Source organism: Micropterus salmoides, unplaced genomic scaffold (genome assembly GCF_014851395.1).
Source record: "Micropterus salmoides isolate LMB-PRFRI ecotype aquatic unplaced genomic scaffold, ASM1485139v1 Ms_hic_scaffold_21, whole genome shotgun sequence".
NCBI lineage: Eukaryota > Metazoa > Chordata > Actinopteri > Centrarchiformes > Centrarchidae > Micropterus > Micropterus salmoides.
In genome coordinates this window covers 202,842-221,503 of record NW_024041262.1, presented here as the reverse complement: position 1 = coordinate 221,503, position 18,662 = coordinate 202,842, and the positions used below count along the sequence as shown (strand labels likewise).

At 40.6% G+C, this 18,662-nt stretch overlaps 1 protein-coding gene across 7 annotated transcripts in view; it reads left to right on the top strand.

Annotated features, from left to right (window-relative positions):
• ccdc57 (coiled-coil domain containing 57) overlaps positions 1 to 18,662 on the top strand; it is a 44,244-nt gene that overhangs the window by 7,515 nt on the left and 18,067 nt on the right. For 5 of the 7 annotated variants that reach the window (XR_005447059.1, XR_005447058.1, XM_038735800.1 and 2 more), the window contains exons 5-12: positions 9,129 to 9,237; positions 10,268 to 10,369; positions 10,472 to 10,629; positions 10,701 to 10,775; positions 13,031 to 13,231; positions 13,403 to 13,561; positions 13,846 to 14,008; positions 16,561 to 16,653. Coding sequence is in view for 5 of the 7 variants with exons in the window: in XM_038735800.1 (XP_038591728.1) it covers positions 9,129 to 9,237; positions 10,268 to 10,369; positions 10,472 to 10,629; positions 10,701 to 10,775; positions 13,031 to 13,231; positions 13,403 to 13,561; positions 13,846 to 14,008; positions 16,561 to 16,653 (1,060 nt within the window). In the remaining 2 variants the exon portion in view is untranslated. The remainder of the gene's footprint in view (positions 1 to 9,128; positions 9,238 to 10,267; positions 10,370 to 10,471; positions 10,630 to 10,700; positions 10,776 to 13,030; positions 13,232 to 13,402; positions 13,562 to 13,845; positions 14,009 to 16,560; positions 16,654 to 18,662) is intronic. The other 2 variants (XM_038735802.1, XM_038735803.1) reach the window with 2 other exon arrangements.

Here is an 18,662-nt window from a genome sequence, read left to right as displayed (position 1 = left end):
ATTTTGTCGGCAAAACCACTAAAGAGGAAGTGATTATGTGAACTGTTGCTGTCATGACTGAGATGTATTTCAGTACCGCTATCAAATTATTTATTAATTTATATTTTTTGCCGCTATCAAAGCATCATAATTTACATTTACATTACATTTACTCATTTGGCAGACGCTATTATCCAAAGCGATTTACATTTGAGGAACAACATACAATCATTAACGGAGCATAAAATACAGCACGAGATCTACAATTGACAATACATATTAATAAAAGCAGCAATAAATACTAGTAAGCGCTAATGGCACATATCGCATCAATGGGGTAAATACCTAGGGAAAGAAGTTAGAGTTAACAAAAAGTGCAATCAATACAAGATAATTGTAGGGGATAGAAGAAGAAGAGCACAGGAAGTGCATGTTAAGAGTTAGAGGTGTTATAAGAGTAAGTGTTCTCGGAAGAGATGAGTTTTCAAGAGCTTCTTTAAGTTAGAGAGGGACGCCCCTGGTCTGATGGCGTGTGGTAGCTCGTTCCACCATCGTGGTGTCACAGATGCAAACAGCCGGGACTGGGATTGCTTTGTGTGAAGGGATGGCAGAGCCGGGCGGCGTTCGTTGGAGGAGCGTAGTGGACAAGAAGGAACCTAAACTTGTAGTATGGAGTTTAGGTAGATGGTTGCAGACCCTGTAGTCACTCTGTATGCAAGCATTAGTGACTTGAATCTGATTCTGGAAGCCATGGGTAGCCAGTGGAGGTCACACGGCAATGGAGTGACATGCGTCCTTTTGGGCTGATCAAAGACGCGCTGCTGCGTTCTGAACCATTTGTAGGGGTTTCACCACACAAGCTGGAAGACCCGCTAGGAGGGCATTGCAATAGTTGAGGCGAGAGGTAACCATGGCCATAGGTAACCATGGCCATACCAACTATAATCTGGCCATGGGCCGGATATTATTGCTGGCGGGCAGTAAGTAAATATAGCACTTTGAGATTTCCCTGAAATGTAAAGTGCATTATAAATAAAATTTATTATTATTATTATTATTATTATTATTATTATTAATTTCTTAATAAATTTACCTTAAATAACCTAATATTTTGGCTGGCTACTCTCTGCTGTGTCAGAAGAGACACCTTTTGTGCTGTGTCAGCCACCGTAGCTGTCCTATGCTCTTTGAAAGGGTAGGGGGCAGTGGTAGACTGGAAAGTTGGATCTTGTTTTTTGTTTTTGTTTTCGGAATCAGTTTTGAAACTGAATAATCAAAGAACAAGCAAACAAATGAGAAAAAAAGTTTATTACCAATGAAATGACAATCCGTGTATGGATCGTTCTTTCATTATTCCGTTTCAAAACCATATCGAAAAAAAAACAAGTAGTTTTTTGTTTTTTCTGTTTTAAAACCAAAACGGAAAAATGGAAAAACACTAAACAAATAAACAGACATCTGTTTTGTTTTTCTGTTTCAAACCCATAACCGAAAACAAAGGAACTCAGGCATGTTTGTATTTTTATTATTATAATTATTAGGGCCCGAGCACGACCGTGCGAGGTCCCTATTGAATTTGCTCGGATTTTTTATTTTATTTTATTTTTTTACATACTCGAAAACTCACCAAAATTTGCAAACATGTCAGAACCGGTGAAAAATTTCGTATTCTACAAGTTTCGCACATGGGCGTGGCAAAATGACTCGCTAGCGCCACCTAGAAATTGGAAATGATTAGCCCCTCGTTCACGTTCAACCTACATGTACGAAATTTTCTGGGGACATGTATCGTATCAAGACGCACAAAAAAGCCTCAAGAACCCATAGCCTAAAGTAAACAGGAAGTCGGCCATTTTGAATTTTATGGCCATTTTTGGATGATTTACACACTTCGTACTTTAACGAACTCCTCCTAGGGATTTAGTCGGATCGACGTCAAATTTGTGCTGTGCCTTCTACAGGCATTGACGATGAAAAGTTGTGCTATTTGCGAGTTTTCGTCAATGGGCGTGTCCGTGGCGTCGATGATTCGCCATGAAACAGGAAGTTGTTGTAACTTCAGTGTACATGCTCACATCTGGACCAAACTGTACATGTAGGATGAGAGTCCCGCCCTGAACACATGTACATGCCGACATTCACCCACAGTCATAGCGCCACCTGCTGGCAACAGAAAGTGACCTTTAACGAAGCAGCCCCCGCCGCACGTTTCACCTACGTGCACGAATTTTCTGTGGTACGTGTATCTTGTCCAGACGCACAAAAAAGTCTCTTGGAGCCATAGCCTAAACCCAAAAGGAAGTCGGCCATTTTGAATTTTACGTCAAATTTTGGATGATTTACACACTTCGTACTTTAACGAACTCCTCCTAGGGATTTAGTCCGACCGACCTCAAATTTGTGCTGTGCCTTCTAAAGGCATTGAAGATGAAAAGTTGTGCTATTTGCGAGTTTTCGTCAATGGGCGTGTCCGTGGCGTGGCGTCAAAGATCAAGTCTTCGCCATGACACAGGAAGTTGTTGTAACTTCAGTGTGTATGCTCACATCTGAACCAAACTTTACGTGCTTGACAAGGGGTCATCTTCTCTGTTATTGGTGGACCAGTCAGACAGGAGAGCTCCTACTCTGCCTGCAGACATCAACGATCTTGCCCCTCACACAGTCAGATGGCTTCCTTCAGTGCGCTGAGGTGTTTAACAACTCTGAAGACAATACTACCAGCAATGGCTTCCTTCTCTTTTCATGTAGACGCTCCAACAGACAGTGCTATCAGTTTGCTGCATGCATGGACACAGAACTGCGGTATAGGGAGAAGCACACGGTCAGCTGGCTGCAGCTAAATCTGGAGTGCACTCGTATTCAATTCTGTATGGTAAATTCAGTTTTAACGGAGCAGAGCGTGCTGACAGGCAGAGTTAGAGACTTTTTCTGTCCGTTTCTCTCTTTACAAAGACGCATGTTGCAGTCAGAGTCTTCTCTGAGATGCGAGCACGACATACAACACAATTTATCAAATTACACAACGGATATACAGTATGAAAATAAGATTGATTGGATTATACTCACAGGAAGTATAAAACCTGTTAAATGTGTCTATTAAAAGTAAAGTAACACAAAAATGTCAGGGAAATTACTTTACTTAGATTTCAGGACTGCAGTTGTACATTTGAAATACCTTCCTACCTTTCTGATAGGAAGCCTTCTTGAGGTGGTATAAAACATTTCTTCTTATATTCTGATTTGAGTTGTGGACAACTATGACCACATGAATTAAAAAAACATTTCACTGCCCAAGTCAGCTATAACACAAGTCTTGTTCATCAGACTACATGCTGTACAGTATTTGACTACAGATTTTGTCCCACGATTTATTATGCATTTCTTCTTCTTCGTTGCATGATTTAGAATAATAAGGTGAGAAATGGGTCTATTCTGAGTTCATCCTTCACTGCAGCAGCTAATAAAGTCCATTTAATCCCAAAAACGCTTTTCTTTTAGGCAGGCTGGAGCAGAAAACAACTCACCTTTCTCAAGTTGTACAGTAATGTCACATGTGTATGAAGGTGGATCAAACAAGCTAATCTTAAATGTCAGAGTAGAGAGGAGCCTAGTAGGCCTATTTATTTTCATTCATTACACAATATGAATAAGCTATGCAGACAGTTGTAAAGAAAGAACATCTTTTTCTTCTGTTCTCTACTTGTTATAGTTACACAGTATTAGGGGTGTGGGCTGTATTAAAAGTATCCACTGTTCTCCCATGCTCTAACACACAGTAACGATGAAATGTGTGCTGTTCTCACATTCTTCCTCTGTATGTACACATAAACAACAAGGCAGGGAAATATAAAAGGAATTTATTTTATTGTTTGGGTACATTATTGTTCAGTGTACATGTTCACATCTGAAACAAACTTTACGTGCTTGATAACTCTCCCACCCCGCAGACATCTACACGTCAATACCGATTTATATTCATAGCGGCAAGTGCTATGTAGCTCCACATAGGGGACACAGGAAGTGACATAAAGCACATTCATGCGGCGTCGGAACCGCGTAGGAAATTCACAGCCGCACCGGCAGAGCTCCAGAATATGCGACTCGGCCGGCTCACGCGCGGACGCGCTTACAAGTGCGAGGGCCCGCCCAACGCTGCTTGCAGCTTTAATTATTATTATTATCATATGTAGTAGTATAGTCATTTTGCTACAATTAAACATCACACAACAGCTGCGGCTGTGTTTGCACCTGACCTTTCTGTAAGAGGGAAGAATTTAGAAAGTTGCATGGAGCTGCAGAGAGCCCCCAGCTGCAGTAGTGCATGGATGATGCATAATATTCATCCAGCCAGAGGGAACAATCACGAACTGTTCACAGCGCGTCGGTCGTAATAGCAACACAACCCGTACAGGAGAGGGAGTGGGCGGACCAGGGACAGGAGATCGCAGATGATGGAGAAATTAATAAAGCATGCTGTGAATATTTTAGAGACTCCCCAAAATATCACAAATATTGCTTTTAGGGGAGCTGATGTCTTATTAAGGTGAGCTAAGCTCCCCCTGGCTCCCCCCTAATTTGCACCCTGCCTACAACTCGTGCTCACTCCCCGACTTGTCACACATGGACCCATGGTCAAGGCCTATCTGTGTTTGTAACGCACTGGGGATCCCTATAGCGTCATAGGTCAACGCAGTGGGGGAAGCCCTGTAGTGTCAGTTTGTGACAGTAAAGGCAGGTAGGATATGATAAGCTATTTAAAAGAAAAGACTGAGTGAGAACATGGTTGGGGTGAAAGGGAGCCAGGACCTTTGAATCAGTGTATCCTGTGAAACAAAAAGTCAACATTAGGCTAAATATTTTTATATTAAATTTTATATAAGGCTATTTCTTTTCAGCCTTTCTGTGTGGAATTTGCATGTTCTCCCCATGTCTGCATGGGTTCTCTCCGGGTGCTCCAGCTTCCTCCCACCACCAGGTGTGAGTGTGAGAATGAGTGGTTGTTCATCTATGTGTGGCCCTGCGATGGACTGGCGACCTGACCAGGGTGTACCCCGCCTTGACGATGGATGGATGGATGGATGGATGGATGGATTTCTTTTCAGGTCGCATCACATCTCATATCAACTATGGCGAATATGATTGTAGAAGTGAGCAGTATATTACAGAGCCTCAAACACTCAAAATTATCCAATTTCTAGCTTAAGTAGGCTACGTCAGCATCAAGGAAGCATTTTGTTTTGGGCTAATCTGAAGCAGCTGCTTACTTGAGCGATATAATAAAATCTCCGAATCTGTTTATCAAGGGTTTTATCTCGAGGCTATACGGCCAGGGTGCGATCTCCTCTCCCTCGCCCTATACACTCCAGCGCCCTGCTCCCCCTCCGTTAACTCTATTATGGGTTGCTGGCTGGATTAAGTCTGATGCTCCTGATTTTACGCGTAATCCATGTACTGCTGCAGCTGGAGGATGTCCGCAGCGCTGCGCAACTAAATTCTTCCAGCTCACAAAGAATATAAAGCTCAGGTCAAAACAGTGTAACCTGAAGAGGCTGAACGAAAATTACCCGAACATAGCTGCAGCCTCCGGTACTGCAGCTGTATAATGTTGTCCTGTTTTTCTAACTAAAAACCCACTAATGTTGATGTTCAAGCTCATGTTAATTATTTAATCAGGCACCGCCATCGCCCAAGTGTATCTGCTGCAGGTTTATCAAGTATAACACACAAAGCTACTCAAATCAGACTCATTAAATATCGAACATCATCAACATTTTCCTTTTTGGGTTTAAAACAGAAAAACAAAACTTTGTTTTTGTGTTTTTCCGATACGATTTTTAAACGAAATAATGAAAGAACGAACCATACACGGATTAATGACACATACACAGTATGCTATGCTACTGTTATTGGTTCATCTGAAAGGAATCGAGTGGAGTTGACTTGACAGCGTTCCGAGACCACCCCTTTGAGGCATACCAGAGAGTGTTTGGTCTACACCAGATTTCAAGTCTGGCGATCACACCAACCCAAACGAAACACTCCAGGGTTTGGTTCCACTGGACTAAATAAGGCTTGTGTGAACCTGCCCTAAGAAACAGAAAAAGCAAAGGAATGAATAACAGCTGTCAGTGTCTGCACATTATGAATTTACCATTAGCCATGTTTCCATCAACGTTTTTTTATGCGCATTTTGAAGTATTTGATGTAACAGTAAAATTTGAGAAAAAAAAAATCCTTAATTTTGCAAAAAAGTTTACGCTCACTTGAGGTGGTTTTTGCATTTGGCAAAAAAGAGTTAATGCGCTAAATGGGAGATGGATTCCGCCGTCGCCTTCTTGCCAGATATTCCCATAATGTGCAGAGACATGGCCATCAGTTCCATGCAACTGGTTTTGTTTCTGGTTTGGAACCCATACATCTTGTTTATTACAGCCATGTGTAATGGCTGTTATAAACAATGGCTAATGTAACATTGCCAGTAAAGTGAGTCTTTGGTGGTGAAAGAAGTGTGGGAGTCGCTTTAGCAATATAACGTCTGTTTCCCACAGCAATAAAGCCCAAGAAATTGAATTGAAGAAGTGTGAACCCCACCACACAATAACAACTAAAAGCCTTAGTTATATGCAGTCTTTGAACTTTTGTTGTTTTAAATGAAACATAAAAATGACAACATAAGTAATTTTTGAGGCACAGCCTGCTGCAGACACAAGTAGGGTTCAACTGCAGACCTTGTGCAAGACATTGTGAAAAGAGTAGGATCCCCATGTGAGTCACCACCATTAGAAGCCTTTAAGAATATATTATTTTACCCCTTTTGAAAATGGTCACATTTCTCTGCTCAAGACTTTTAAGTAGTGTTAACATAGTGATGCTTGTTCTTGGTGGGAATTGCTGGGTTTTGTTATGCAGCACAAGGCTGCAAACAAAATTTGTAGTTCCTTCGTGCTGAACACACAACATATCGGTTCGTTTGTTGCTGCTGGGAGCCATCTGAGCTAGTAAAACATGCGAGGGCCCTATTGGAATTGAAGGAATACTTTTTTAAAATTTCTTTCTCTGCAAATGAATCCCAATTTTCACGGCCTAAACATGCTTAAAAACTCATGAAACTTTGCTCACACGTCAGGCAGGACCAAAAAATATACATTTTATGGGTCTCGTGCATGGGCGTGTCAAAATAGCTCACTAGCGGCCCCGGTCAAAGTTTCACTTACATGTATGAAATTTCTGTGGTACATGTATCATGTCTCTTGGAGCGATGCCCATCACCCAACAGGAAGTCGGCCATTTTGGATTTAATGATAATTTTTGGCGATTTACACACTTCGTATTGTAAATCATAAATTAACTAATTTAATGAATTAATTTGTCCGATCGACTGCAAATTTTTGCTGTCCAAACCCATTGACTATGATGAACTACTCCTAGCAGGTTGGCCAACTTCGAATTTGTCCCAGAAAACCCTTAACACATTGATGATCCCATATTGTAAAACTTGTGAGTTTTCGGTTAACAGTGTGGCGGTGGCGTGGTGGCGAAGTTCCACACTTTGCCATGACACAGGAAGTTGTTGTAACTTGACTGTCATGCTCTGATTTGTACAAAATTTTACACCTTTAATAAGAGTACCGCCCTGAACACATCTACATGTCAACATTCACCCATAGTCATAGCGCCACCTACTGGCAAAAGGAAGTGACCTTCAAAGAAGCAGCCCCCGTGGCACGTTTTACCTACATATATAACATTTCTGTGCCACATGTATCATGTCCAGACGTACCAAAAAGCCTCTCTGAGCAATTTCCTAAACCCAACAGGAAGTTGGCCATTTTGAATTTTATGGAGAAGGTTCATGGAATCTTTCCGAATAATATTGTCTAAAGTAAGATTACATAAGGTGAATAGAAATTGTCCTAGCACAGAACCTTGTATTTGTTCCTGTTAGATAGATAACAAAAAAACACAATCACTGCATGTGGCTTTGTAATACTGGCTTGACCATTTGATTAACTGCCAGAATCAGTTTTAGTTCATGAGATATTTGACGTGCATACTACATCATTTTGAGTTGAGTTATATATGTGAAGGCTAGAGTGGATGTTATTCACAAAGTGAGGGCCAAGTTTTAAGACAAGAAAAACACATTTGAAACTGCTCAGTCATGTTAGTTTTTTTGTTTGTTTACAATTTCTTTCTCCGTTTATCTTTTTCAATTCAATTTTATTTGTATTGGGCCAAATCACAACAACAGTTATCTCATAGTGCTGTCATAAAAGAGCAGGTCTAGACCGTACTCTCCAGAAAGACCTGCAGAAAGTGACAGGAGGAGAGAGAAGGGGGACTAGAAAGTACAAGGCTACAGGAAAGGGAAGAAGTCAAGTTAGTAACATGCATTAATGGGATGAAGTGGCATACAGAGGGAGAGAAAGAGGAGGAGAGAGGAGCTCAGTGCATTATGGGTCTCCCGGCAGTCTAGGCCTATAGCAGCATAACTAAGGGATGGTTCAGGACTCACCTGAGCCAGCCCTAACTATAAGCTTTATCAAAGAGGAAAGTCTTAAGCCTACTCTTAAATGTGGAGATGGTGTCTGCCTCCTGAACCCAAACTGGAACCTGGTTCCACAGGAGAGGAGCTTGATAGCTGGACGCTCTGGCTCCCAGTCTACTTTTGGAGACTCTAGGAACCACAAGTAACCCTGCATTCTGGGAGCGCAGTGCTCTGGTGGGGTAGTAAGGTACTATGAGCTCTTTAAGATAAGATGGTGCCTGACCATTAAGAGCTTTGTAGGTGAGAAGAATGATTTTAAATTTTATTCTGGATTTTACAGATGATCTCTTTTCCTGGTTTCTGTCAGAACACGTGCTGCAACACGTTTTTGAAGCAGCCTGATAATAAGGAATTGCAATAATCCAGCCTAGAAGTAACAAATGCATCTCTGGAAAAAAGAAAAACTCAAATCAAACTCTACATACAGTTCTCTTTACCACCATGCGCCTCAACACAACAGTTAATCTCGCATCCAAAATGCACTAATGCAACCAAAACACTTGACCCTTGGAATTGCTTCAGCTGTGCCTTTTGTTGCAAGTAGTCAATGGTATGGTACTGAAACTGTGTGTGTGTCTTTCTTTATGTGGGTGGATGGTAGCTCTATGGCTGGTGAAATTCAACAGCAAAAGAAGGAGTACGAGAGGATGAAATCGGATTTGCAGTGCATGATACAAGAGGTGGAAGCAGTGCTAACCCTACAGAGACAGGTGAACACACACACACACCACACACACTGATCCCTTTAAAGGTCTGAAACTCTTTTTGTCTGATGTCTTTATATAAAATTTGCCATGATGTTGATATATGTTGTTTACTGTTGTGGATAAAATATTATGGCCTTTGCTAGCTCCCCCCAAAATAAAGAGTATATTAATATGACACAGTGTTAACTACTTTTGGCTACAGACACATATGCACAGCTATGCCACAAAGTAATTCAACACAGTATTATGCTCTATGTCTTGTGTTACAACTGCTCGCTGTTGGCTCTTTACCATGGAGAGCCATCCAGTGTGCGAGACTGAAATAACTGGTAGCGTAGCCAGACATTCAAGAGGGATCAGCAGCAGACCTTTAGGATGAACCCGGACAAAGGGCCCTCTAACTGGTGTCTGCATTGGATGGCTCTGTTGTCGTGTGTGTGTGTGTGTGTGTGTGTGTGTGTGTGTGTGTGCATATCTTTCTGTCAAGTAAAATGAGCAGCTGCTAACAGCAAGTGATAAATAGAGGATGAATCGTAGGCTCGTGTTGGCTCTGTCACGCGAATCTGCTGTTTGTCTGACACTCATCCGATTAGCAATGTAAATTTAGTGTCATGCCTGTGGCAGTGAAGTGTTTCTCAAATGTAAGACTGCATTTTATATTAATTCTGTTGTCTTCTGACACAAAGAGGATAGTTACTACTTCTGTTTGGTTTCCATCAACCTCCACTCCATCCACTATCTAACCTTTGCTTGGAAAAGGTTGGACAGTGTTTACGGTAGAGATCGTTGATCTCTTGATTTTTGAAATTGATGTTTGCACTGTACAGCAAGCAACAACAAGCAGAATTGGCACTACAGAATCTACATAGAAAGTGGAGGCTGGTGTAATATATATATATATATATATATATATATATATATATATATATATATATATATATATTATATATATTAATATTAGTTACTATGCGTATATTTCACAATGTTCAAATTCTACACACAACCTCTCTAATCAATCTCTTTTGGCCAACAGGAGATGACAGCAGCTTTTGACAGTGAGCTCAGACAGCGGGAGTATGAGTTCAACTTGAAAATGGATGAGATGCGTGCTGTGGAGTTGTCTTGTGATTTGAAGGTGCGGAGAGTAAAAGAATGGTGGTTCTCTGTAAACAGGATGTGACATTTATGTTGTCCATACATACCAGGTTGTCATCATTTGGTGTGTGTCCTTGGCCAGGTGAAGCTGCTCTCTAAAGAAACTGAAATTCACTGTCAGGCTCAGCTCCAGGCCACAGAGGCTCTTAAAGCATCCAAAGAGTTCTGTCAGAAAATTCAAACCAAGCTGCAACTTAAAGACCAGGAGATCAAAGACCTCACTGCTGTCAAGGACTACAGGTTTGCTCCTTTACTATGTGCATGTGTGTATGCATGTATGCATGTGGTTTGGTGACTATCCTCTGTGTCAGAATAAAGGAGCTTGGGGATGAGCTGAAATGGATGGAGAACAAACTGAAGATGCAGGAAGACGACCACATTAAGAAGTGAGTCATGAATAACACAAACTCCTCTCAGTAAGGTTGTCAGAGCCAGGTGCTGGCATAGGCTAGTACTGTAGGAGCACATGACGGCCAGGGGAAACTTTCGCCTCGTGACACTTTCCTCACGTGAGTACATTCGCTCCAAGTGTTCAGACACAACCGAGAAGGCGATTTTAACGCGTTAATGTGAATAAACACAACTTGCCATTACTACAGCGGTATGAACCCAAAATAAACATTTTGCTGTGATTAAAGAGCAATAAACGGATTAAACTGATGCCGAAATAATTACAACATGATGCAGATTTGTTAAACATATGAATTCATGCTTTGTCAGGTCTGTCAGCAAGACAGCAGGACAGCAACTTCTAAAATGTTTGTTTTCGGAATGGAGTTTTGATCGATCAGGGCTATTCTATGCTAACTTGGTCACAGTAAAGTACAATGATAGCTGGAATAAAGTTACAGACATGTTTTCTGGATTCACCAGGTAGTTCAACGCTTTCTTTTCTCCAAGTAATGTCCAGTTTTGTCCGGTTTTTATATAAATACGAAGTCGTAGTTCGACAGAGTCGCTAAAATATTGACAGCATGCTTTATTGCCATTACTCTCTATATTTCTCTGTCACCATGAATCCATGTGTAAATTCAGGAGCATCAGACTTCATCCAGCCGGAGGGAATGATCACCAACCGTCCGCAGCGGGCCAGTTACTCCATGGTCTTCTGGTCCTGGTCCGCCCCCCGCTCTGTCTTCGGTACAGGTTGTGTCGCTAGTACGGCCGACTCGCTGTGAACGGTTTGTGATCGTTCCGTTTGGCTGGATGAATATTAGCATGGTCCATGCGCTACAGCAGCTAGGGGCTTTCTGCAGCGCCACGCAACTTTTCAAAATTCTTCCCTCTCATGGAGAAAAGAAAGGTCAGTTCGCAAACTAATGATTCAGCAGTAAAAATCAAAGTCTGCCCCCCGATAAGAGTGAAAAAAACCCAAAACGAGCTCCCTCGACAACCATGTATAATTCGCACACTGCATTCAACCATCGGAGTCCTTCAATATTTTCTGTGTGGATGGAGCGGAGGAGTCCAGCAGGGCTGGGGTGGTAAACAACAATTGTTGTAATCCCAGAGACACTAAAACTCTCCTGCTCGTCTGGCCTTATGCATCTGGTGATCTCATGTGGTCCATTCTGCCTTTCTGCCTGCGCTGCAGAATGCACTGGCTGATGTCAGCTACGATATAGTCAGTCCTGCTCTGACAACATCATTGAGTTGGTGGAAGTAATGACAAGCTTCATGGCAATGCTGGCTCACGATATCAACCACACAGTGAATGTACAGTCATTTCTGAATTAGAAACCACAGGCTTAATATATTCGTGCTGCTTTGGGCAGGCATGGTGCTGATCGCTGACTTGTGTCCGACATGTAAAGTCATACAAGGTGGTGTCCTACTGGCTGAGACATATAGCCAAAGTTGCTGAGCAAAGTCTATTCGAATTCTAATTCTAAGTATGCCACCCTGCCTTTCACTGGACATGTTGAGAAATATGAGTATGTCACAAATAAATCCTTGAACATGTGTGTTGCATCTGTAGTTTCCAGAAAAGTACCCTTTTCCACCAGATGCTACCAGCTCAATTTGCCTCGGCTCTTCTCGCCTTTTTTGGTTTTCCATTATGCAAATACCTGGTACCTGATGTGTGGTTTTTTGGTATCGCCTCCACTGAGGTTCCAAGCGAGCTGAGACGACTACTGATTGGTCAGAGAGAATCGACACTATTTACTACAATCATCACTGCGCGCACCAGACTGGGTGTCAAACCCTCCATTTTAAAATTGTTTAGCCAGAGATTGCGAGATAGTAACTGTAGCGATTCTCTGTACTTTACTTTGCAACCTGAAAAACCACACTGTGGTCAAATGAGGAGGTGCGGACGTTCCCTTTGTTTGGTTGCTGACAAAACGTAGCAGGTCACGGGTGTGTGTCCCAGCAGTTTCGTGCAAGCATTGCTATGATGACCAGCTATATTTAAAGGGTACTATATTTGCAATGGAAAATAGTGGATTGGGCACCAAAAGTGAGGTGTGGGGAGGGGAGCTGGTACCAGCAATGGGTAAGCACCTTAAGTGTCCAGGTTGCTTTTCTATGTTATTTACAGAAGAGGCATTATTGTGCACTTGTAATGTAAACTGAAAGACCTTACCAAAAGTCTTCTAAATGTCTCCTATTGTCTAACTGTATGGCTGTTTCTGTCAAGATATGAGGATGTGGTCTGTGCTCTGAAGGAGTATGATTTGCATCTGGAGGCTCAGTGTCAGGGCCACACAGAGCAGCTGCAGAAGGCTGAGAAACAAATTGTCATACTACAGGAGAATATGGAAGTTCTGGCTGCACAGACACGCTCCAAAGAGGAAGACCAGCAGGAGGCCATGGAACAGAAAGATGAGACGATCCAAAGGTATGACGGACAAGACAAAAGCAAAGTTAATTAGATTGACATTAACAAACCTGATATCTGTTTCTGTGCATATTTCATATGTGGTGTGTATACTGTATGTGACTGCTCATTACAGACACGATGTAAGCATTTGACCGGAGAGCGTGCGTGTGTCTGTGTGTGTTTACAAAGCCTTCGCAGAGAGTTAGATAAAACCCGGACAGGCTGGGACAGATACATCAGTCAGGTCTCTAGTGAGATGGTTTTCAAGGACACAGAGATAATCACCCTGCGGGAGAGCGAAACCAAACTTAGGACCGAGTTGGAGAGGTGCAGGGAGGAGATGGAGAGGTGAGAAGACAGCAGAAACATCTTAGTCAATAGTGATAAATGAAGAAAAAACAGATTAGGAGACAGGTAAAAACACACTGATATCAAAAGGAGTCTTCTTTAATCTCAAGAGAACATACAGGTTACAGTGAAGACATTAGAAGGTGATAAAAGATAAACCAAAAACAATGGAGGGAAAAATTTGTGACATTTATGTATCTTTTAAGACAAGAATATGTATGTAATATATATGACCTAGCCTGAGTTGTTCTTATGATTTATAAAATATTTGTGTGTCTTGGCAGGTACAAGCAGCAGCTGAGTGCTAGTCTGAAGAGAGAGAGGGCCTTAAAACAGATGCAAATCCAGGTGGAACTGGAGTGGCAGAGACGCTGTGAGGACATGAAGGTTGAACACTGTCTTGCTAATGAACAGCTAATACAAGAGCTGACCCAGGCTAGAGATCAGGTCAGCCTCTCATACATACAACACAACCCCTCTCTGTATAGTGTATGTGGATTTACTGGTGCACATGTATAGTGGTGTTCTTCTACTTGTGAATGCAAATTGCCTTCATATATATTTGAAACTGCTGCTGTTATAAAGATAAGAATTGGGGGCCAGATTCACAAGTGTTTTTCAGAAAACAGTGCAAATGTGACACATCCTGCTTCAGACACATGCACTACAAAGTAATATCACCTGGGTGGAGTCGCAGTTTGCATATGCATTTAAGTGAGGATGGTGAAGATAACAGGTGGAGACATGTTAACAGAGGTTGATTATGTATTCAGATGAATTTATAAACACAATTTCAGTTTTGCTGGACCTGCTGTTGTATCTTCTCCTAAAATTGTAATATAATCATTGCATAAGTCATAGTTTTTCTTAGGTGGCTGAAGTAAATATTATGCAATTAAGAACACTACATTATAATTTCTTCTCTGATCATGGTGATCTTACACAAATCTTACCTTGGAACTGCACCTACAGGTTCTCTCCGTCACTCACAAAACGCCCTTAAGATGGCCCATGTTTCACAGTGGTAGCACATGTCTGACAAACACAGCAAAGCAGAGACATTCCAAATGAGGAGAAAGAAGTAATTTAATTTAGTTAATTTGTTATTTTTGTTCTCTAGAGATGTCCTGAACCGATTCAAAGGATTAGTATCGTGGCATCCAGGCATATTTTAATGGATCAATGTCAGCTAAAATGAAGCCAGTTCAAATCTAATACTGACCTTTACGGTGTTTTGTGCATGCCAGCCTGCTTTTGCAGCACTGCTCTCCTTGATAATGCTGGGCTGGGCTGTACACTGTGAGCATTCCACTGCATACAGTATCCGAATGATAATGAGAGTGTGTGAATATGAAATGATTTGGGGCACACCGATGACTGAATCTCACTTCAGACACAGAGGTTGGGAAAATGCAGAGATTCACTTAACTCAGATGATGTTTAACAAAGATTGGTGTACAGAACATTCATGTAGCAGCTTCTCAGTTATAGTCAGTGCTGACTGACTGTAGGTCAGAGGCAGGTCATATCAGCTGTGAGCTACTTAATGTTAATTCTATAAATGATTTGGTGGTAGGCCAGAATGAAACTTGGCTGTGGTTCTGTCTTTACTCAGCCAACAATTGTTTGTGTGGGAAGATCCTCAACCCTGTTGTAAAATTGCAGCGTATTATTGCTACCATAACACAAAAAAATTTGCTTGAAAACTTGTTATTACAAGACCCTCTTGACATTATAACAAGACCTTTTAATGTTATAATGACATACAGCATTTGTTCATATTACTAGATACAACATAATTTTGTTTTAACACGAAGCCATTCTTGTTATAGAAACATATCACTGTGTCAGAGGTTCTCAGTCTTCCAGGTTATAGGTATCCAAGGAAGGTTAAATCAAGGGCAACTGGACTTGGTTAAATATGCTGGAAGAGGTTTTGCCTCTCATGCTAGAGGCTTCTTCAGTTCTGACTGACTAGCAGGGAGTCCTAGCTATATAAGCTCTGTTACATCCCAAAACATGCTAATTTCTTCACAAAACAAACAATTTTTTTTTGCTTTAACATGATAGGCTGGTGTTCTGTTATAACTAGAAATGTCACTGTTGTTAAAACAAGAACATTTGAGCCTGCATTGGCTTAAAAAATACGACTGGTTTAAATATGATTCAGGTTTGTTTGGGATACTGCCAATCACAGTACCTTCATCCATTATCTGTACCACTTATCATGTGCAAGGTTGCTGGAGGGGACTGGAGCCCAGGTTGACAGCATGGGTACACCCTGGAATAGGTCATTCAGTTTGCTAAATTACATACAAACATAGGAATACTGGTTAGCCTCAAGAGGTACAGGATGTAGTCAGGAAGGGTAGGCAGGTCTTAGACAGAGAATGTTGTGACCCTGCTTTGGTGCTGATGAGAAAGAGACACTGAACCAAATGCATATGTAAGTGCACTTTCATCCCCAGTGTCAGTTACTGTATCTGGCCTTGTGGTTATTGCTCCTGCTGTCAGGAGGTGGTGGTGGGAGGAGGGGAGATGTTCATTTTTGTCAGATAATTTAACATCTGCTACACTGCACTGACCAGTACCAAGCAGTAACCCGATCACTAGCAATTACTGATACTAATTATACACACAATGATTGCACATAGGCTATTATTAATCTAGACTACAGTTTCTCTTCGGGCAGTGATCGACCTTTTACCTACTAACTTTACTTTAACACCATATGGAAGTTTATTTCTACAATAAAAACTACTTTTTAGGAGAGAAAAAGTTTGTTGAAACAAGATATGTTGATTTTGCGAAATAATGAGAAAGTTGGGATATAACTAGCTAAAAGTGATGTGTTGTTATAACAATACATCTCTTTAGACAAAAATAGAATCTACTCAGGCAGAAATATTGACACCTTTGTCTCTATGCTGGTTTGATGCCCAATGTGATCGTAAAGTTGATAATGATACTAATAGAGGTTTTATTTTGGTCTGTGTCAGGCTAACGCAGAGCTGAAAGAGAAAGAACAAGAGCTGCAGGACCTTACTGTCTTACTACACTGTGTTAAAAAAGAGGGAGTCCAGGCAACACAGGTGAGAATACATCCTCATTACACTGCACAGACACATATATATATATATATATATATATATATATATATTTATTTATATATAATAACTATATATGAAGTTTGTCAGTCTGAATATATGGAATGAAAGTCTGAATATATGGAATGGAAGTCTGAATATATGGAATGAAATCTGACGTCATTGATATGAAGTGCGACACTGTTAGTGAATCAGCAAGAAAGTGTCCAACGTGAGCAATGAATAGATTATAAAAACACTGGCGAATGCATGTATGAGCCAAAATATTGGAAACCACATCCAGTACCATTCTCCTGATCTAGAAATGTATTCTCTATTATCGTGGAAGACCAAATGCAGGAACCCTCCCAGTTCAGGCAGTTCCCGTTTATCAGGCAAACTGAAATACGCCTTTAACGTCACAGATGCCCCCCACAACAACCTCTATATACAATCTTCGTATGTCCACCCAAAAGGGCTCAGGCAGTAACTTTTTAAAGAGTAAGATCCTGTGTTTAACCAGAAATAGCTGTTATATTGCTCTCTTCAAAGCCACCGAACTCCACTGACAAGCGTTACCGCTGCCAGGTTATTTTTTCTGTGACTTTGGTTTTTAAAAGATTAGTTCGGATGCGAACTAACTTAAGCTGTTGTGGGGGCACGTGTGAGGTTGAAGGCTTGTTTTCCTGATAAACGGGAACTGCCTGGCCTGGGAGGTTTCCTGCATTCAGTCTTCCACGATTAAAGAGAATAAATTATTTCATCAGGAGCACTACTGGATATGGTTCCCAGTATTATGGCGTGTACATGCATTTGCTAGTGTGTTTGTAATCTCTTCAATGCTCCAAATAGCTGACACTAGATTTCTTACTTATTCGCTCATAGTGTCACAATTACATCCATACGGATTAATCACATCAAAAACACAAGATGGCGCCAGTGCCTTAATGATGTCAGATGATGATTTCATTCCATATATTCAGACTTCCATTCAATATATTCAGACTTCCATTCTATATATTCAGACTTCCATTCTATATATTCAAGGTTCATTCCATATATTCAGACTTCCATTCAATATATTCAGACTTCCATTCTATATATTCAGACTTCCATTCTATATATTCAGACTTCCATTCTATATATTCAGACTTCCATTCTATATATTCAGACTTCCATTCTATATATTCAAGGTTCATTCCATATATTCAGACTTCCATTCAATATACAGACTTCCATTCAATATATTCAAGGTTCATTCCATATATTCAGACTTCCATTCTATATATTCAGACTTCCATTCTATATATTCAGACTTCCATTCAATATATTCAGACTTCCATTCAATATATTCAGACTTCCATTCTATATATTCAGACTTCCATTCTATATATTCAGACTTCCATTCTATATATTCAGACTTCCATTCTATATATTCAGACTTCCATTCTATATATTCAAGGTTCATTCCATATATTCAGACTTCCATTCTATATATTCAGACTTCCATTCTATATATTCAAGGTTCATTCCATATATTCAGACTTCCATTCTATATATTCAGACTTCCATTCTATATATTCAGACTTCCATTCTATATATTCAAGGTTCATTCCATATATTCAGACTTCCATTCTATATATTCAGACTTCCATTCTATATATTCAAGGTTCATTCCATATATTCAGACTTCCATTCAATATATTCAGACTTCCATTCAATATATTCAGACTTCCATTCAATATATTCAGACTTCCATTCTATATATTCAGACTTCCATTCTATATATTCAGACTTCCATTCTATATATTCAGACTTCCATTCTATATATTCAAGGTTCATTCCATATATTCAGACTTCCATTCTATATATTCAAGGTTCATTCCATATATTCAGACTTCCATTCTATATATTCAGACTTCCATTCTATATATTCAAGGTTCATTCCATATATTCAGACTTCCATTCAATATATTCAGACTTCCATTCTATATATTCAAGGTTCATTCCATATA